The sequence below is a fragment of the Chrysochloris asiatica genome, unplaced genomic scaffold, assembly GCF_000296735.1.
Source record: "Chrysochloris asiatica unplaced genomic scaffold, ChrAsi1.0 scaffold00004, whole genome shotgun sequence".
In the NCBI taxonomy this organism is placed as follows: Eukaryota; Metazoa; Chordata; class Mammalia; order Afrosoricida; family Chrysochloridae; genus Chrysochloris; species Chrysochloris asiatica.
Window position 1 is genome coordinate 24,983,664 of NW_006408522.1, and position 22,643 is coordinate 25,006,306.

Consider the following 22,643-nt stretch of genomic DNA (forward strand, 5'->3'; position numbering starts at 1 on the left):
CTACCAGCTGTTCTGCAGGAGAAAGATGAGGCTTTCTGCTCCTGTAAAGATTTACAGCCTCGGAAACCCTGTACAGGGTCACTATGAGTCGGAACCGACTCCACAGCACTCAACAACAACAACAACAGTGCCACTGTAGGGTAGCCATTGGACTGCTAACCATAAGGCCAGCGGCTCAAAACCAGCAGCTACCCCTCGGTAGAAAGATGAGGTTGGCTGCTCCCAGATGATTTGCAGTCTCAGAAACCCTGTATAGGTAGGATCACAATGACTCAGAATTGACTCGATGGCAGCGAGTTTGGTTTTTTGGTATCACATTTTATTTCTCTTTCTAGATATTTCCACATGATGTTTCCTCCACCTGATCCATGTTTACCAGGTGTTATCAATGCTATCATGCTATCAGTGTGGCGTGACTCCTTGGTCCTACGCTGTCCTATGAACTCTGGGTCTTGGAGAGATCTCCTCCCATAGCACACACTCAGTCACTCACCCACTCTATTACTTGTCTCTACACACGTCATCACCATGAGTCAGAAGCCACTCAGCAGCAGCAGGCCTTAATTTCCCTTTTAGCTCACAGTATATCCCCAATACCTACAACAGGAAGAGTGTGGTAGTTCCATATGATAAGCACTGGACTGAGAACCACCACGTCTGCAGTTCAAGCCCACTAACTGCTCTGATAAAGAAAGATGAGGCTTCATGCCCACACGAAGATTGAAAACCTCAGAAACTCTAGACAGGGTCGCTATGAGTCGGAACCAATTCAATGGCTATTAGCAACACCAACCACCTACAAAACTGCTTGGTACAAAGTAGTCATGAGGTAAATAATGGTTGAGAAATAAACAAATGAACAAACAACAAATAAATCAACCAATTTAAAAGGAGGACTAGGAGACCTACACCTGACATACGGGTTTCCTTTCCTCTGCTTTCTCTCCCCTCAAAAAATTAATAATAAAAAAGTCAGCTACCCTTTCCCCCAAGTAAGTAAGTTATGGTTCACAAAGGAGTAATTAACATATACGTACACATGATAGCTACGGAGAAGAATTCTGAGTTCTTGCTTTCTCCTACATTTACCCCTTTCATTCTGCATACACAATTTTCAAACTTAAAATTTAAACAGGCTTAAAAGAACTTGAGCATGTGACTGACATTCTCTTGGTCTCCCTGATGTCCAGTTTGTGTTTCCAAACCATCTGCAAACTCTGTAGTATATGTACATGGTAGAAGAAGAACCAAAAATAATATCTTATTTAAACCAAAACACTAAAGCATTCATTAAAACTAAGTATGCCTGCTCTGACACGTAAAGTCAGAGATTTATGTTAACTTATAGAGGTTTTCTTACCTTCTGTGGAATTTATGTTTGCTTTAAGTAAGCTTTTCCTCTTTGTAATGCAATATTTAAGAAGAAGAAAAATTGAAGTTTATTCCAGTGACTAACTGTCTAACATAAACAGATATGCTGTTCAGTTCCTCATTGTCTGGTCTTAACCCTTCTTACCCATTTACTTGCCAAATATTTAATTTAAGGTTTTCTATAAAAAATGTTGTTGTTGTTGTTGTTGTTGTTAAGTGCTGTCGAGTCAATTCCGACCCATAGCGACCCCATATAGGGTTTCTGAGGAGCAGCTGTGAGCTTGAACCACCAACCTTGCAGTTCAAACGGCTTTTCAGTCTGACACATTAACCCATGGCACCACAAGCAAACCCAAATAGGAAGTCTAAAACCTCTTGGTCTAAATTGAACATGTTAATGAAGTGATGGGAAAAGATGTCCATGAATTCATACTCCACACTTTATGCAAGAGCATTTAAATATGTACAGCTTACTCACAAATCTGTTCATGGTTGGAGGGTATCAGCTACCTTATAGCAGTTTCATCAGTAGAACCTATGAAAGGCATGCCCCCTTGTGCAGTCCTGATATGTAAGTCAAAGTTTTTCAAGTGAAGACACTGGGATTTCAAGATTCAGATGCACATGGCTTTGAAAAAAGAAGGCTGTTGAAAGAGGCTTACAATATTCAAAGTTAACTACCTTTGATAGGTTCATCCCCAACGCTGTGAGGGTAACCAAGCCTGCACAGCAGACCAAAGCACTGGAGCTAGAGAGGCCGGAACTTGGTGGGATGTTTCCATCTACCAGGCAATTCATCCCAGTCAGGTTACTAAGGCCAAAGTGTTCCTAGGAGTAAAGGAGAAACAGCACTAGTAAATTCAGTGTTGGATCAGAAAGTAATAGAAATATTGTTTCATTCCCCACAGAGCTAAAGTCAATCAATGGACTCTGTATAGAAACTACTTACACAATTCAATTGAGTTGAGACCATACATGGCATTTTATTTAATGGCTCTTGGCCACAGGGCAATGTCATCTAAGGATTACTTTTTCTTTGCTCTTTTTTTCTGGAATATCAGTCAATTTCAATGAACAGAGAAAACATACAAAGTGATAATTCAGGCAGCAAGACAAGGAATACAAACTACTATGTTGTTGTTGAGTACCATGGAGTCGGTTCCGACTCACAGTGACCCTGCACAGGGTTCCGAGGCTGTAAATCTTTATGGGAGCAGAATGCCTAATCTTTCGCCCGTGGAACCACTGGTAGTTTTGAACTGCTGACCTTGAGGTTGACAGCCCAACTCATATCCACTACGCTACCAGAGGCTCCTTACAAAACTACTATAGAGAAAGGTTAAATCTCCATCTAGCACATTCCTAACAATCTGTTATTATGAAAGTCTTCACCTAAATCATGGCTTGTTTTTATGGAGTATCTTTCTTCAGAAAGTTCTCTGTAGAAAAGAGTTCTAAACTTTCTCACTTCTGCTTTACTGATGAAAACATCTGGGCACAAAAAGATTAAGAGGCTTTCCCAAGATCATAATTCCGAGAAACAGGGAGCTGGGAGTAGGGCCCATGTCTCTGATTCCTGATTGAGAACTTCACTGCACTTAGAAACCTGGGCCAGCATGCTGTCATTGTGATTTACTACAACAGCTATAAGAAAAAATCAGGTTTTAACTAAAGTTTACAGATATAATTTAGCCATATGGTAGTTTTCAAGAGAGCCAAATTAGAAATCAGCTTCAAATGAGATTGCAGCCCTTAAAAGAAGCAGGAAAACTCAATTTCTAAACTGGGAAAGCCCTGTAGGAAAAATCAGACTATGAATTAAAGATGGGAATTCCGGTGACTATCTAGAACTAAGACACATAAGATGCTATCACGCCATAACCTTCATGGTTTAGGATTAAAAATAAATTCAAGTCTACCTCCTCCTTAACAAAAAGTATCATGGTATTTGTAAGTTACTCAAAAGACTCAACATTACGTGAATATGCATTTCATCATATATATTATTCTAGGGAGATATTTCAATAAACTAGTTAGAATAACAAAGCTCTGAAAATGAAAAGCTCTTGTTTCTCCCTAATCTTTTTTTTTTTTTTTCTTCAATCCTTTTTTTCTTAGCTGGCAAAACTCATGAAGCACAAAAGAAGATATTCAGTTGGATGTGTGTGTGTGTCTCTTCTTGACTTCAAGTCTTCTAAAAATTTCCTTTCCAGAAATACAAACAAATTATAAACTGGAACAGTACTGCTGCCAATGCCCTGTCATGCAAAACATCAGACAACTTATTAAAAAAAAAAAAAATCCTTGGAGAATACTACATATTTAACCATAAGTTGATCCACAGGGTGTCTTGAATATGAATCATTCTTACAAACTTATCACGCAATGTTTAAATTAAAATATACAGCAGATTCAAAAACACAAATGGGTTTTTGCCAAATTCCGTAATAGCCTTATCCCAAAAGGATAACATGTTCAATTTAGTATAAACAGATTGTCCTCTGGAACTTTCTACTATTTGAATTAGAAGGTTTCTGAACAGGCTAACATTAAAATATTTTTTTCTGCCCAAAGCTTATTGTACAAACCTACTTTCATACGTTAAGCTGTCAAACTACAGAGGATGGCTTTAAGACCTAAAATATACAAAAACAACCCAAAGTAACATGCATAGTTTAGGTCGCTTGACCCATATGCTACAAAAAGCCATGTTGTCATATGGAAAATCAAATTGCACTTTCCCAGAAAATGCTTCCAAATACTGTAATTCCCACTAATGTATATGATAAGCCAGATGATTTGAAAATTTTAAACCTTCCAATAACTTCCCAAAAGTTATTATTGCTATGTATCTCTAAATAAATAAATTTCTTGTCCACATATGGACAAGAAAAAAAGAAATATGTGAACTCTAGAATCTGAACAATGACAGGGTTACAGTACAGGATCACACATCGGAAACATTCGATGCATTTCTGCAATGGACATGCCACTCAGTCTCAGGATGGCCAGGAAAAAATGTCAGATAGGACCACCAGACAATAAAGACCACAACCTCTCTAAAACACAGGCTTGGTTCATTGTTATTGTTTTGGCTTAAAATAGCCAAATCCACCTTTTTCTCTCCTTTATTTATGAGTCTACTCCAGAATTATTTCATCTAAACTAATTATTGAAATGTAAAAGTGACTTTAAAATGGCAAATGCTGATTCTCTTTTTGCCTCTTAAGAGAAAGTGGAAATATTTCAATGTCTTGTTCTTTTATGACATTAGATATGTTACAAGTAACTATTCAATGTTTCTAGGAAAATACTTACACCAATCATTTACTATATCCGAAATAACAATTACAATAAGTTACCAATTATGGAATGCTTCAAGAACAGGATAATTCTTGCACCAACTCAGTGGGGCATAGCATTTTAGATAGCAAATCTGAAATTTAAGAGGTCAAATTAACCAACCTAAGGAGAGCCTGGATTTAGACTCTAAATCCTATTACACTATATTCCGATATATTCCTTAAAAAAAAATTAAATAATAGTATAAGAATGTGTCCTCCAAAAGAAAATGTAAGCAACAGTTTGAAAACCGCAGAGGTGTTTGTTAGATGCACCTGACTTAGAAACAGTTACATGAAAACCACTACTGACCCCAGTGAACATACCCCAGGAACATCTACATACTATCCCTAAAACATATATAATTAACAAAACAGGGCAGAAACATCAATATTGAAAGCTGCAGACAGAAATGATATAGCAAATACAACTAATTTGGTATAATATATACTACCATCTCAACTGCTAACAGGAACCTCAAAACCGATTTACCTGAATTCCTTTATATCCACATAGGAAATAGTTGTGCCACAGAGGCTTGGTTTGGTCAATCTGAATGTTATTTTCACTAGTACTGAAGTCTCTGCAAAAACAAAAGACACCATTTATTTAAGTTTGCAAACCATGTCCTACAAAATCAATGGCTGACTGCTGCCATCTTGTGCCACAATAGTGATACTGAACACGCCACTTCCATTTATTTCAGTATATTCACTTCACTCCCTATCAAAAGCAATGAGCATCTCCAGCTGCTAAAAATTAAAAGAGGAAGTTGTAGCTACCTTAATGACTAACCTACCACCAAACAACCTTTTCTATGTCCTGAACAGATGGAAACCAATATATATTTTCACATTGTTGATAAGTGCAATCAAGCAGTTTCCAACCCACAGCGACCCTGTATCGAGTTTCCCAGGAGTGGCTGGTGAGCTTGAGCCACCAACCTTGCAGTTCAAACAGAACTTGCAGTCCAGAGTACTAACCCACAGTGCCATGCCAGGACTCCTACCATTTTTTTCTTTCTTATTGGTCCTCATTAAGCTAGTGTAAGCCACATGAAAGCCAATCCCCTAGGCCTACTGTCTGGCACATCTCTAACAGTAACAGGAGAACTCCAAGTCATCTTTCTCCATACTCTGGGAAACTCACCCAATTTTACTATCTTCATAGTTTAGGGTAAAAAAAAAAAAAAAAAGTGAATTATAAGTCTAATGGAATACACCTATTGGATCAAATAATTCCATGAGAATATATAATAAGAAAAATTAAATTAAAGACTAAATTAATGGTAAGGAGAGCTCGCCCACATGGCAGAATGCCAACTAACAGACGTAGAAGGAATGACAGAAATAGAAAATCACTATTTAGCAAGTTCCACAATAATCATTGTTTCAGAAAATAATCATCAATTAGTGGATAAAAGTTAGAGGAGAAAAAAAAAAGATATTTGCATAGAATCGAGTGTTTCCCCACAAGATACTAATTAATTGCAAGTGGGGAAAATAGCTAGTTTATGGTAGAGAAATCTGGCAGACACCACCTTAGCCAAATGATCAAAGTTAATAGCAACAGTAACAGTATATTGTGCACATCCCCTTCTGGGGTATTCTTTACAGAAGTACATAACCTGAATCCAAGAAAAATGAACCACAGCTCATATTGACGCAATGCCAACAGACCTAAACACTGCCCAGTCCTGTGCCATCCTCACAATTGTTAAATTTGAGCTAACTGTTGCAACCATTGTGTCACTACATCTCCTTGGGGGTATGGGGGAATCTTTTTTGTTTTGTTTTTTACTTACCTTCTACTTTACCAAGCATGATGGCCTTGCCAGAGATGACTTTGACTTTTTCCTACTTCAGTCAAATGAAAAAATACTTGAAATCTTGAAACGGCAGGGTCAGTTAAATTAGGACAGAAATGAAGCCATATTCCCCATATCGATGCATTTGAATTGTGATGTCAAAGAAGAATATTCAAAGTACGTTGGACAAATAAATCTGTCCTGGATGAAGTACAGCCAGAATGCTCCTTAAAAGTCAAAATGAGAAAACTTTGTCTTTCATTCTTAGGACATATTGTCAGAAGGGACATCATGCTTGGTAAAGTGGAAGATCAAAGAAAAAGAAGAAGACCCCCCCCCAACAAGATGGATTGACACTGTGACAGCAACAATGAACTGAAACATAACAATAGTTGTAAGGATAATGCAAGACTGGGAACTGTTTTGTTCTATTATACATAGGATTGTTAGAGTCAAACCGACTGTTGTTCTTAAGTGCCCTCGAACCGATGCCGACCCATAGAGACCCTGTATAGGGTTTCCAAGGAGCAGCTGATGAGCTTGAACCGCTAACCCTGCGGTTCAAACAGCTTTGCAGTCTGACACATTAACCAGGACTCCCAAAACTGACTAGACAATACTAAATATCAAAAAACATAAGCAAAATATTGAATGACACAGGAAGCATCAGAAGAAGATTGAAGGAATACAGCGAGTCACTGGACCAAAAGAATTGACGCTCAACCATTTCAAGCGGTAGCATATGATGGAGAACTGAAGGTACTGAAGGCACTGGTGAAAAACAAGGCTCCAGGAACTGATGGAATACAAACTGATGTAGCACAGGAGGCGTTCACACATCTATACCTAGAATTTAGAAGACAGTTACCTGGCCACCTAATTAAAACAGATCCAAGCTTTTTGTCATGCCGGTAGTGCTCCCACAAACATGGTGAATGTTCCTAAAACCCGCTGGACTTTCTGTAAGAAGCATGGCAAGAGCCAACCCCACAAAGTGACACAGTACAAGAAGAGCAAATGTTCTTTGAATGACCAGGAAAAGCAGCATTAGACTAGGCCAATTTTCTGGAAGAAGGCTAAAACTACAAAGAAGATTGTGTTGAAGCTTGAATGTGTTGAGCCAAACTGTAGATCTAAGAAAATGTTGGCTATTAAGAGATTCAAGCATTTTGAACTGGGAAGAGATAAGAAGAGAAAGAGCCAGGTGATTCAGTTCTAAGCTTCATCTTGTTTTGCTATTAAGATAGTAAAATCTTGATGTTAAAAAAGAGAAAGTGAGAGATCAGTATTTGTGCTCATTCCAAAGAAAGGTGACCCAATAGAACACAAATATCACAAGCAATTAAAATTTTGCAAGAGATAATTCAAAACAGTTGCAACTGCACATTGACAGGAAAGTGCCAGAAATGCAAGCCAGCTTCAGACATGGAATGAGAGATATCTCTGCTGACGTCATATGAATCTTGGCTGAGAACAGAGAATACCAGAAAGCTGTTAACTTCTGCTTTGTTAACTATGCAAAGACACTGTACAATGTAGATCATGGTAAACTATGGATAATATTCAAAGGATGGGAATTCCAGAACAATTAATTGTGCTCATGAGGAATCTGTACATATACCAAGAGGCATTTGTTACAAAACAGCAAGGGGATACTGAATGGTTTAAAATCAGGAAAGGTGTGCACAAGGGTTGTATCCTTTCACCATACTTATTCAATCTATATGCTGAGCAGATAATTCAAGAAGCTGGATTCGATGAAAAACGTATCATCGAAAGAAGAGTCACTGACAATCTGCGATATGCAGATGATACAATCTTTCTTGCTAGAAGCAAAAAGGACTTCAAATACTTACTGATGAAGATCAAAGATGGCACCTCAAAGTAAAGAAAACAAAAATCCTTACAATTTGAACAATAAATAACATCAGGATAAATGGAGAAATGATTGAAGTTGTAAAAAACTTCATTTTGTTTGTTTCCATAAGCAACACTCATGGAAATAGCAGTCAAGAAATCAAATGACATAACTGTGTTAGCCAAATCTGCTCCATAAGACCTCTTTAAAGTATTCAAGAGCAAATAAATCAGCTTGAGGAATAAGGTGGGCCTGACCAAGTCATGATATTTTCAATAGTTTCATATGTATGTGAAATTTGAACAATGGATAAGGAAGACCGTAGAAGAATTGGTGAATTTGAGTAATGGTGTTGGAGAAGAATATTAAAAGTACCATGGACTGCCAGAAGAACAAACAAATCTATCTTGGAAGAAGTACAAAATGCTCCTTAGAAGTCAGCGTGGAGAGACTTGGTCTCTCATACTTCGGAAATGCTCTCAGGAGTGGCCAGTTCCTAGAGAAGGACATCATGCTTGGCAAACCGAAGAGTCCTTGAAAAAGAGGAAGACCCCAATGAGATGAATCGGCACAGTGACAGCAACAATGGGTTCAAGTATAACAATTGTGAGGAGAGCAGAGGACTGGGCAGTGTTTCATTCTATTGTGCGTAGGGTTGCTATGAGTCAGAACCAACTCAACAGCACTTAACAACAACATATTAAAAAAAAAAACTCCAACTACATAGCATACATAAAAATTAACTCAAAACGGATCACAGATCTAAATGTAAAAACTAAAACTACAAAACTTGAAGAAGAAAACAGAGAACCGACTTGACGGCACTTAACAATAATAACATATGCTCAATGAGGCTACAGCAATGAAAAAGAGAAAGAACAATATCTGACATCACAGAATTTATAATATATTTGAGCATTCAGACACATAACCAGATAATGGCACAATATAGCAAGGTAAAAAGATGTGTCATTATAGGATAACCGCTAAGTTGGTGGTTCAAATCTACCAGACGCTCCTCGGAAACCCTATAAAGGGTCACTATGAGTCAGAACCAACTTATTGGCCCTTAACAACAACAAAATGTTGTGACAAAGAAGTACCGGGCATAATAGTAACATAGGAAATGCAGCTGACCTGAATTCCTGGGTGACAGTTACCTCAATAGATCATAAATAACTTGTGGCCAAGGACAGAGTTATTTTTATCTTTGTTCATCTTTCCTGAATAAATGAACAAATCAGAAACAAGAAAACTGTTGCTGTCAAACCAATACTAATTCAAGACAAACCCATGTGTAAATAAACACTAAATAGTTGCCTTAGATGCTTTTCTAAGGCAGGTACAAATTTCCAATTAATTAAATCAGGGGTGGGGAATGTCTAGTCTTTCCATGAAATCATTTTGTATGGTCCTGCCAAAGCAATTTCAGTTCCAGCCAGCACATTGGTGGTGATGATGTGCCATGGAGTCAGTTTCTACTCACAGCGGCCCTGCATAGGGTTTCAGAGGCTGTAAATCTTTATGCAAGCAGAAAGCCTCATCTTTCTCTGGCAGAACAGCTAGTAATTTCGAACTGTTGACCGTGAGGTTATCAATTCAACTCATAACTACTACACTACCAGAGCTCCTTAGCCATCACATTGTGTCAATGGTGGCTGTGTGCCATGGAACTGGTTCCTATGAATAGCAACCCTGCTGTAAATCTTTAAAGATCTCCAAGGCTGTAAATCTTTACAGGAGCAGAAATCTCATCTTTCTCCCATAGAAGAGCTGGTAGTTTTGAACTGCTGAGGAGTTAATTCATTATTATATATAATAATTTATACAAGGAGCTAATTTTTAAGTTTATAATTTTGTATGGCCTACAAATGATGTTATAAGTTTTGGCCAATAAGAGGTGCCCCACCCTAAATTAAGTGATTCAACAGATATCTCCTAAAGCGCTTCTTGGAAATGCTATACAGGTCATGATGGAGTCATGATGTGGAGCTGCAGGTTAATGCGCTGGGCTGCAAGGTTGGTTTGAATCTCAAGGTTGGCAGTTCAAGCTCACCAGTCACTCCTAGGAAACCCTATACAGGGTCAGTATGAATCAGAACCAACTCGACGGCACTTAACAACAACAGAGACCTCACAACACAATACACAAACAATACTACACACACATACACACACAAATATGCACATGGTGGTTGCTGTTAGGTGCTCCTGAGACCATTGGGTCTTATAGGGAATGCCTGTGGCAGTAGAGCTGCCTCACTGTGTTTTCCAGGCTTCCGTCATCTCTACAGGAGCAGGTCACCAGGTCTTTCTGCCACAGAGAAGCTGGCTGAATTCAAACTGCCAGCCTTTCCGCTGACAACGAGCACTTAACCAAGACTCCTCCTTACAGTTGCTGTGATTGTGTGCTGCCCAGCAGGTTTTGACTCACAGCAACCATGTGTAGGGTTTTCAACTGCCAACCTGGGCTGATCCTACAGTGCCATACCAGGGCTGTCTCCTTAGAGTAGCACCCTAAATACTCACGGGTACAAGGGGTTTGTATTGGCCAGTTGGACATTATGTGTTTTCACAGGTTCCACAGCTATCAGCATATCTTGTTCTACAGCCATAGGAAGGACAGAATATCCACAGTAATCAATATGCTCTCCTAGAAAAAACAGACAGCATTTTTTATCATTGTTAACAAATGAAAGAAACAATGCAAACATTCAGAAAAATCTTGATGGCATGTCAGGTTTTAACTGAAAATAAAAATATGAGGGGGCTTCAAAAAAATTAATGGAAAAACTGAATTAAAAGATAATAAAATGTTTGCACAAACTTGTGAAGCCTCTTGGTAGTGGGCTAAGTGAGCATTGGGCTGCTAACCACAAGGTTGGTGTTTCAAATCCATCAGCTGATCCAAGGGATTGAAATGAGGCTCAGAAAACCTATGGAGAGTTCTACTCTGTTCTATACACTCACTATGAGGCAGACTTGACTGTACAGCAGTGGTTTGGTTTAGGGTTTTTCTAGTACTATGGACAGAGTGATTCTGTTTTCTTTTTCCCAGGCATCTCAGTTAGTAATTTCTGCTAGTATATTAGTAATTAGTTTAAGTGATTCTTTGTTATTGTTGTTGTTGTTGAGAATGTTAATCCAACTCATAGTGACCCTATGAAGGGTTTTGAGGCACAGGCAGGTGGATTAATCCAGTGCTTATCCTACAACACAACATAGACATTTTAAATTTGTAACAAGATATTTTTATTATTTGTTTTTTACTTTCTAATTCATAATTAGAGTCCCTGTGTGGTGAAAATGGTTAACATGCTCAGTTGCTAACCCAAGGGTTGGAGGTTTGAGTCCACCCAGAAATGCCACATAAAAAGGTCAGTGATCTATGTCTCAAAAATCAGCCATTAAAAACCCCATGGAGGAAGTGAGGGAAAAACAGCACTGAAGCTGTGAGCTAAGTCCAACCACGTTCAGTACACTCCTGTGAACCCAGGTGGAGACCTGATTGGCCAGCAGTTTGATGTTTATGCTCCCTTTTCATTTTTGACACTTTCCATCTACATCTGTGGAAATAGTCAGTGGAAAAGCTCCATATCATCAGCCAAAACAAGGCCAGGAACAGACTGTGAAACAGATTAATTAAATGCTCCTATGGAAGTTCAGGTCGAAGATGAAAAAGTAAAACAAGAAAAGGAAAGCCAAAATATGACCTTGAACACATGCCACTTGAATTCAGAGATCATCTGAAGAGCAGATTTGATGTACTAAACAAACACTAATGAATGAAGATCAGAAGTGTGTGGGATGGCATCAACAACACTATACAGGAAGAAGGCAAGAGGTCATTAAGAAGACAAGAAAGAAGGAAAAGATCAAAGTGGATGTCAGAAGACTCTGAAACTTGTTCTTCAGTGTAGAAATGCTAAAGCAAATGGAAAAAATGAAGAGGTAAAAGAGCTGAACAGAAAGTTTCAAAAGTCAGCTCAAGAAGACAAAGTCAAATATTTTAATGAAATGTGCAAAGACCTGGAGTTAGAAAATCCAAATTGAAGAACATACTCAGCATTTCTCAAGCTGAGGGAACTGAAGAAAAAATGAAAACCCTGACTTTCAATATTGAACGGTTCTATGGGCTTGATCCAAGCCATGGTATTTTCAATAACCTCATCTGCATTAGAAAGCTACACAGTAAATAAGGAAGACTGTAGAAGAATTGATGCATTTGAGTTATGGTGTTGGAGAAGAATATTGACAGTGCCATGGGCTGCCAAAAGAACAACATCCTTGTTGGAAGAAGTGCAGCCAGAGTGCTCCTTGGAGGCCAATATGGCCAAACTTCGTCTCTCATACTTTGGACATGTTGTCAGGAGGGACCAGGCACTGGAGAAGGATATCATGTTTGGTAGGGTGAAGGGTCAGAGAAAAAGAGGAAGACCCCCAACGAGATGGATTGGCCAGGTGGCAGCATCGATGAACTCAAGCGTGGCAACAATAGTGAGGCTGGCCCAGAACTGGGCAGTGTTTTGTTCTGCTGTGTATAGGGTCACTATGAGTTGGTACCAACTCGATGGCACCTAACAAAAACAACAACAACATGGACAAAATACTGAGTGAAGCAGAAAGCATCAAAAGAAAATAGAAGGAATACACAGCGTCCCTGTACCAAAAAGAAATGGTTAATGTTCAACCATTTTAGAAGATAGCATATGAGCAAGAATCAATGATACTATTCAGCAATACTTGTTAGTAATCTCATACATGAGCCCTGGATATCCACAGACAAATGTAAAAACCTTCCCTAAAAGCCAAGACTGTAAATTCCAAAAAGGCAAGTCCCCCCACCCATCCAAAAAAAGCTAAAGAGGATAGAGAGAAACACTGTTAACTGATGATATATGGAGGGGATAATAATCAATGTAATGAAACAAGGTATATGAATGGCTGAATGTGAAGCTGATGATGTGCCCTGTAAACTTTCACTCAATCCAAAATAAAAACATTTAATAAAAAAAGAATCAATGATACTGAAGGAAGAAGTCCAAGGTGACCAGAAGGCATTGGCAAAGGACAAGGTATGGGAAACTGATGGAACACCAATTAAAATCTTTCATTTTAGAAGATAGCATATGATCAAGAATCAATGATACTGAAAGAAGAAGTCCAAGGTGTCCTGAAAGCATTGGCAAAGGACAAGGCATGGGAAATTGATGGAACACCCATTAAAAACAGACTGATGTAGTGCTGAAAGTGCCCCCTCATCTATGCCAAGAAATCTGGAAGACCATTATCTAAACCACCTTCTTGAAAGAGATCCATATTTGTTCCCATTCCAAAGAGAGGTGACAACGGAATACAGAAATCATCAGATAATATCATTAATATCACATGCAAGTATAATTTTGATAAAGATAATTCAAAAATGGTTGTAACAGTACATTTACAGAGAACTGCCAGAGGTTCAAGCAAGATTCAGACGCGGATGTGGAATGAGGGATATCATTACTGACATCTGATGGATCTTGATAGAAAGCAGAGAATACCAGAAAGATATTTGCCTGTGCTTTATTGACTATGAAAAGGCTTTCAATTGTATGGATCATGACAAGCTATGAACAACACTGTGGAGAATGAATATTCTGGAACACTTAAATGTGCCCATGAGGAACCTGTACATAGACCAGAGACAGGTGTTTGAACAGACTAAAAGAACACCAAATGGTTTTACTAAGAAATGTTTGTGCCAGGCTTCTATTCCGTCACCATAATTATTCAATCGGTAGGCTGAACAAAAAATTGGAGAAGCTGGATTATATGAAGAATGTGGCCTCAGGATTGGAGGAAGACTCATTAACAACCTGTGATATGCAGCTGATACAACCTTGCTTGCTGAATGTGAAGAGGACTTAAAATAGTTATTGATGAAGATCAAAGACCACAGCCTTCTATATGGGTTACATTTCAAAGTAAAGGAAACCAAAATCCTCACCACTGGACCAACAAATAACATCAAGAAAAATGGAGAAAAGACTGAAAATGTCAAAGACTTCATTTTGTTCAGAACAATCATCAACACTCATGTAAGCAACACTAAAGCAATCAAAGGACATATTGCACTAGGCAAATATTCTGCACAACACCTCTTTAAAATGTTCAAGAGCAAAGACGTCAGTTTGAGGACTAAGGTGTGCCTGACCCAAGCCATGGTATTTTCAATAACCTCATATGCATGTGAAAGTTGGATGTTGAATAAAGAAGGCTGTAGAAGAATTGTTGTATTTGCATTATGGTGTTGGAAAAGAGTATTAAAAGTACCATGGACTGACAAAAGAACAAACAATACAGGGATTGAGGCATAGTCTGAAGAGGGGAAATAATACTAAGATGTTTATGTGTCTTCTGAATATTGGTTTTCCTTGCCTACTATTATAAATTAGACACTTGAGAGGGACAGAAAGGAATGTCAGGAAACATGATTACAGAAAGCTTGTAAGCCCGTCTTCAGCCTATAACTGATTGAAACACCTAAAAGCGGTTCTAGAAATTGCCCAGTGAAATAGACCTTCTGCGGAGCCTTTGCAATGTATAGGACCTTAGGTGGAATCCTGAGCCTCATCTAGAACCTTCTGAGGTGGGACATTCCCACTAGAAAAGATAAGCAGACCAGCTTGGAACCACTAGAGCAACAGAAGATACATCTTCAAAGAAAGAACAGCAGAAAAAACCCAAAACAAAAATGGCAGTCTGATTGACTACTACAAGAAGAAGCAAGTTGTTTGCCAGGAAGCCATCAAGGCAAGCAACCAAGTCCCTTCAGGACAAACCCCACTCCAAGACTGAAACTCAAAGGGAACACATAAGCAGGCATGTAAGCTTGCTGGCAACCACATTAGTCTACTGGTGAGGGGGTAAGGCAGCAATGAAGAAAGAGCTGAGTTCAACCACATTTCATAGGTTTCTGTTGATCTGAACATGACAGAAAAGAGGAAGGGCTGATTGGTCTAAACTATAATGAGCCCTGGGAACTCCTGAAGCCATGGACAAGGACATTGCCACAGACAGCTAGAGCTGAGAATGAAGCAAAAGCTGATATGAAGGCAGTGGAGATATACAAGAACGCCCAAATTTGCAGATAGTACCCATTTGATCTAGCCTCAATTGCTTGATAATCAGAACTTGACTAGAGGAAGATAAAAAAATAAAAATAAATTGATAAAGGAAATGAGTGTAAACCACAATTTGATGAACTTTACCTATACTTATGGATGTAGTAGTTCAAAACACCAACAAAGAGGTAAGGAGTCTTCACATTAAGTATCAATGCTATCCCCTCTGTATACAAGGTAGATAGGGACGGGCAATTTAGACATTGGCTACCTAAAATGAGGGGGCAATAAAGGCACACAAAATGACTGGCTTACAAGTTTTCAAGAGGGAGTTTAAGAGTGTGCAGGGGAAGATGGAGTCCCCACTGAATAGTATTCATCTTATCTAGACAGGTCTGGTGAAAAGAGATGGGGTTAAGATTCTTATGATTCAATTGTGAGTAATTGCTATCATGACTAATTGTGACTGTCACAAATGTAAAGGTAGAAGTTTTATAACAAAAATGGGGGAGTAGTTCATCTTACAGTCCAGGAACAGAGGACCCTAGGACCATCAAGGGAGAAGAGCACAAGCAGAATGTGGGACCCTATCCAGAGAAGCAGCAACACTAGAGAGGGAGACAGAGATGAGGACATGGAGAGAGGGAGCAGCTGAGGACTCTAGAGTTATGGAAAGAGAGAGTCTGAGTGCTGGCAGCCAGGAGACAGGCTTGCAAAATGTGCCTTTTAGTTGTTTAAATTATTATATCCCTGAGTGTGTTTGTGTTCATCTCCCCACCCCGCCACTACCCCCCCCCAAAAAAAAAGGGGAATGGAAGCAAATACTGTTGAATGATGATACACAGAGGAAATTGTAATCATTGCAATGAAACGATGGTGTAAATCTGATGTGCTCCCACGTAAACTGTCACACTCAGTTAGACAGTAAAAAATAAATAAAAACACTTACCAGAAAAAACTAAATAAATAAAGATAGCCAAAGACCAATTTAAAAAAAAGAAGACAAACAAATCTGTGTTGGGAGAAGTATAGCCAGAATGCTCCTTAGAAGCCTGGATGGTCAGACTTCATCTGTCATACTTCAGACGCATTATCAGGAGGGACCAGTCCCTGGAGAAGTATATTATGCTTGTTAAAGTGGAGATTCAGGGAAAAAGAGGAAGACCCCCAGAGAGATGGCACAGTAGCAGCAGCAGTGGGCTCAAGTACAGTAACTATTGTGACTTTGGCACAGGACCAGGCAGTGTTTTGTTTGGTTGTGCACAAGGTTGCTATTAGTCGGTACGATGGTACCTGACAACATAGGATGTCCAAGGCTGTAAATCTTTAGAAGAGCAGAAAGTCTCAAACTGTGGTTAGCAGCCCAATTCCATAACCTACTACACGACTAGAGTTTGCTGGTGAAATCATAGAGAAATTAGAATAAAACGGGTAAGAAGATATTTTATTTTTTTTATTTGCTTATTCTATATTTAAAAAAATTAATTTTATGTAATTCATTCTGTTTCTAGCTAAACCTAGGATATCCTACACAATTTTTCAGGGCCAGTCTGATTTGGTAGGCATTTGGTTTGGACTTGTTGTTGTTGTTAGGTGTCATCGAGTCGATACCAACCCATAGCGATTTTATGCACAGCAGAACAAAACACTGCCTGATCCTGGGCCAACCTCACTACTGTTGCATGCTCGAGAACATCGATGCAACTACTTGGCCAATCCATCTCGTTGGGGGTCTTCCACTTTTTCTCTGACCATACACCTTACCAAAGAGCAAAGATGTCAGCTTGAGGACTAAGGTGCGCCTGACCCAAGCCCTGGTATTTTCAATAACCTCATATGCATGCGAAAACTGGACAGTGAATAAGGAAGACCGTAGAAGAATTGATGCATTTGAGTTATGATTAGGAGGAAAATATTGAAAGTGCCGTGGGCTGCCAAAAGAACCAATAAATTCGTTTTGGAAGAAGTGCAGCCAGAGTGCTCCTTGGAGGCCAGGATAGCCAAACTTTGTCTCTCATACTTCGGACATATTGTCAGGAGAGACTACTTGCTGGAGAAGGAGATCACGTTTGGTTTAGACTAGGAATCACAAAAATAATTATAGCAAAATTTTTATCCTTAGTAGTAAGTTCATTGGCTGGCTAGTAAGGAAGAGACCAGGACTCAAATAACTTTAATATAAGGCAGTAAGTGCTAAGTTCTTCAGTTGTTCATATTTAAAAAGTAAATACAACAGAGAAAGAAGATCTCATGTTGCTTGGTGGTCATATAACTAAAATATTTGAAAACGATCATTATGATTTTTTTAATTTTTTAATTATCAAGTTAAATTTGGTGGCCTCATGTGTATTAAGAGAGAACTATGTATTAGAAGAGGACTATGAGCCATAAATGGAGTCCTGGTGTGACGCTGTGGGTTAATGCACCAGACTGAAAAACTGTTTGAACTGCAAGGTCAGAGGTTCAAGCTCACCAGCTGCTCCTTGGAAACCCTATACAGGGTCACTATGGGTCAGAACTGACTTGACAGCACTTAACAACAACGACAATGATCCATAAGGTTTTTAATATATATATTGGGGGGATAGAAGTAAAGATTTAGGGTTAGTACTATGGCTAGCTCTAGGCAAGGCCTAGGACTACATTTAGTGTTAGGGTTATGGTTAGAACTTAGAACTAGGGTCAATGTTAAGGGTAGGGGTTATTGAGCTAGGGTTAGGGTGAAGAGTAAGGTTTGTTCTGGTTTTAGAGTAACATTAAGGTTTATTTTCTTACTTTATTTTTTTCTTGAAATCTACTAGATTTCCCCTTGATTTGGAAGTTCTGTAACTCCAAAACTAGATAAATAAATTTAAAAACACTGGATTGTGAACCACAAGGTCCATGGTTCAAGCCTGCGAGCTGCTATGTGGGAGAAAAATGAAGTTTTCTGCTCTGGCAAAGATTTAAAGCCTCAGAAACCCTATGCAGGGTCCATATGAGTTGGAGCCAACTCCATGGCACTTAACAACAACAATATATATGTGTACATAGAATGGTAGATTAATCAGCTATAAAGGCCACGCCACCTGTGATGATTCCCTTAGGATACCAAGTGCCCTAGGGGAGAGAGGCTGGAGTGTGCATTACATAATGAGACTCGCTCCTTGCCTGAAATCTCCATTAACTTCTTCGTTAGCAAGACACATCTGTTCTCAGAGGGTTATGCACCCTCTGTGGGGCCTGGAAGCTTCATGGTAGGAGTAGTAGGAACTCTCCCAGACCTATGCATCTCTTCTTTATGCTGATCCTGCTTTATAACACAACTTCAATCATACAAATAATGTATTCTGTGAGTTCTTCTAGTTGTTCTAGTGAATTATCAAACCCAAGGAAGTCATCAAGTGCCAGCAGGTCAGAAAGGAGAAGTGTCTAGGGACTTCTAAGTTTGCAGCTGATATCCTGAGAGGTAGTCTTAATCCTGAATTTGAAACCAGCAGAGAGAAAGTGAGGGTTCCTGAGGGGCCCCAGAGCTTAAGGCTGACATCCTGAAAGAATACTCTCCTCCAACACCATAAAGCAAATGCAACAACTCTTGTACAGCCTTCTTTATTCAACATCCAACTTTCATATGCATATGAGGTTATTGAAAACATCCAGATTTGTAGACAGCAAGTGGCTGGTAGCTGATGTCTTGGGCTTGTTTGGCAGTTTGAAGACTGTGTCCTTCTACTTGTGAGCTCTAACCCAGCTTCTAGTGGTGGTGGTTGTTGTTAAGTGCCATCGAGTCAGTTCTCACTCATAGCGAACCCATACTGGGTTTCCAAGGAGCAGCTGGGGAGTTTGAACTGCCGACCTCGTGGTTCACAGTCCAGTGCTTATCCTATAGTGTCACACTGGGTTAGGATTAGAGAAAGAAGTGCAGCTGGTGTCAGAACAGTGACAGACAAGGTAGAATTTGCTTGATTTATCTTCTCAGAAGTACACATATTTCTGAACTCAAGATTGACCCTGAATAAACCCAGAAGCTAGCAAAAATGGCTCTACTAGTTATCAACACCATGTTCCAATACCAAAATCCTTTGTGCTCTTCTTTTCCAACCTGATCCCATCACTCTGGCTCTGTTAAAGAAGGGTGGTGATAAGAAGGGCCATTCTGCTCTCATCAAAGTGGTGACCAGAGCGCCTACCATCAGCATTCACAAGTGCAGTCACAGAGCAGGCTTCAACAAGTGTGCCCCTAGTTTAGTTCCAGAGTGTGCAGGGGAAGGTAGAGTCCCCACTGAATAGTATTCATCCTGTCTAGACAGGTCTGGTGAAAAGAGATGAGGATAAGATTCTTATGATTCAATAGTGAGTAATTGTTACCATGACTAATTGCGACTGTCACAACTGTAAAGGTAAAAGTTTTGCAACAAAAATGGGGGAGTAGTTCATCTTACAATCCAGGAACAGAGGACCATAAGACCATCAAAGGAGAAGAGCACGAGCAGAATGAGGGTCCCTATCCAGAGAGGCAGCAACACCATAGATGGAGGAAGAAATGAGGACATGGAGAGTTAGGGCAGCTGAAGACTCTAGACCCATGGAAAGAGAAAGGCTGTGAGTCGGCAGCCAGGAGGCAGGCTTGCAGAATGTGCCATTTGGTTGCTTAAATGATTACATTTTCCTGAGTTTTTTGTGTACATCTCACACACACACACACACACACACACACACACACACACAAGGCCAGAAGCAAATACTTTTGAATGATGGTGCACAGAGGGGATTGTAATCATTGCAATGAAACAATGAGTGTAAAACTAATGTTCGCCTATATAAACTATCACTCATTCACAATAAAAACTTTTAAAAAAATTTTTTTAAAGTGTGCCCCTGGAGCACTCAAGGAGATTCTGAAATTTGCCATGAAGGAGAGGCGAATGCCAGACATGCGCACTGACACCAAGCTCAACCAAGCTGTCAGGGCCAAAGGAATGAGGAATGTCCCCTACCAATTTCACGTACGGTTGTACAGAAAAAGTAATGAGGATGAAGATTCCCTAAACAGACTTGACCCATTTTGGTGACTTATATGCCTATCACCACTTTCAAAAACCTAAAGACAGCCAATGTGGATGAAAACTAACAACTGATTATCAAATAAATTTATAAATCTGCCCAAATTTAAAAAAAAAAAGCTGCATAAGCAACATATGTCTAATGGGATTTTTGATGAAACTTCAAATGGTAATAAGGTTGCTAATCAAGAGAACAAAAAACATTTAAGTTTTGTATCCTTTTGGAAAAAATGAGCTAGTTATCAAACCCATGAAGAATATATCACCTATTTTACCTAAAAAAGGCAAAACAAAACAAGCAAAAAGAGAAACCTCAGCAGAAATAATAAAATGAATAATGCTGTTCTCACCTAATATTTTTATCAAATTATTGACTGACTATAAAAGCCACCAAAAGCTGGAATCAACTTTATGCACAACAAAAAGAAATAGTTAAGTAAATTACAGAATACCAACTCAGAATTATAATAATAATCTGAATATTTGGAAAATGTTTATGATATCTTAAATTGTTGTTAGGTGATGTCACGTAGATTCTGACCCTACCCTGTATAGGGTTTACAAAGAACAGCTAGTGAGTTTGAACCACTGACCTCGTGAGTTTGAACTACAACACCATACCAGGACTCCATCTTAAATGGAAAAGCAAAATAAACACTGTATGTAATCCAATTACAACTATGTCAATTATCATATGTACGGACATGAATGGAAATGTAATACACAGATTTTTATAAGGTTGTGTTGTTTGCTACCAAAAGATAACAAAAATCAAAGTACTTCACTAAAGAAACAGAAGAAAAGATAAACTGATCTATGTTATTGTTAAATGTCATTGAATCAGTTCCGACCCATAGAGGCTGGTGAGCTTGAACCATCAACCTTGTGGTTCAAACCAACTCTGCAATCCAGTACATTAGCCTATGGTGCCACACCAGGACTCCAAATTGATCTATGCTGTCGTTGTGAAGTGCCATTGAGTCAGTTCCAACCCATAGCGACCCTGTATAGGATTTCCTAGGAGCAGCTGGTGAGTTTGAATTGTAGACCTTACAGATTAAATTGATCTTGTGGTCCAGTGCTTTATCCCACAGCATCACATCACCAAAATCAGAACCACACTCTGAAAGCAAACAAGTATGTGATTAACTAGTGTACGTCTAACCCAAAGAGCAAATCTAAAACCATCAAAATGCCTCACCACATTTTAAAAGTTTAGCCTGCAGTAAACAAAAAGACTTTCATCTCCCAAGAAAATAATATTAACAATCAGATGTCAACAAATTTATAGATTAAAAAAAATGATTGCTAAACACAAATTGGGAAGGATGAAAATGTATTCTGTGTGCAAAAGCACATCTTACTATTTGTAGAAACATGTGACATATTCTGTTTTCTACCTTTCCTGGGAAAAATTAAGAATGAACTATAGTACCATAAATTTGAGTCTTAACAAAAAAGGAGAAGAAAATTTATGAAGAAACTTTTGAAATACCTATTAAGTTAACTCTTCCTGGTGCTCGAACATAAAACTTGGGAATGGATCCAAACTTAGACTTAAACATCTCTTTCAGCTTCAACAGTCTGAAAACAAAAGTAGAATAGTTCAGGATATCATTTAAGAGAAAATCCAAAAGGCACATACAAACATACATGTACATTTCATAGACAGGCAACTCTCATTTGACTGGGCTTCACTTTATTGTGCTTTGCAGATAACTGCATCTTTTACAAATCAAAGGTTTGTGGCAACCCTCTGGAGATACATCTATCAGCATTATTTTTCCAACAGCCTGTGCTCGCTTAGTGTCTCTGTGCCACATTTTGGTAATTCTAGCAATAGCTCACACTGTTTCATAATGCAATTACACACTTAATAGACCAGAGTATAGTAGAAACATAACTTTTATATGTACTGGGAAACCAAAAAATAGTAATAATGTGACTCGCCTTATTATGATACTCTCTGGAACTGAACCCACAATATCAGAGGTATGCCTGTACCTGCCATCATTAATGTTGTTGTTGTTGTTAAGTGCCTTCGAGTCGGTTCCGACCCATAGCGACCCTGTACAGGGTTTCCGAGGGTGTAAATCTTTACGGGAGTAGAAAGCCTC

At 38.9% G+C, this 22,643-nt stretch overlaps 1 protein-coding gene and 1 pseudogene across 2 annotated transcripts in view; one reads left to right on the forward strand and one right to left on the reverse strand.

Annotated features, from left to right (window-relative positions):
• GALK2 (galactokinase 2) overlaps window positions 1-22,643 on the reverse strand; it is a 172,852-nt gene that overhangs the window by 145,133 nt on the left and 5,076 nt on the right. For both annotated transcript variants that reach the window (XM_006831671.1, XM_006831670.1), the window contains exons 2-5: window positions 22,022-22,110; window positions 10,908-11,031; window positions 5,206-5,296; window positions 2,053-2,199 (exon numbers count right to left, since the gene is read on the reverse strand). In XM_006831671.1, coding sequence (XP_006831734.1) covers window positions 2,053-2,199; window positions 5,206-5,296; window positions 10,908-11,031; window positions 22,022-22,091 — 432 coding nt within the window. In that variant the 5' untranslated portion in view covers window positions 22,092-22,110. The remainder of the gene's footprint in view (window positions 1-2,052; window positions 2,200-5,205; window positions 5,297-10,907; window positions 11,032-22,021; window positions 22,111-22,643) is intronic.
• On the forward strand, window positions 7,449-7,739 carry LOC102816518 (annotated as a pseudogene).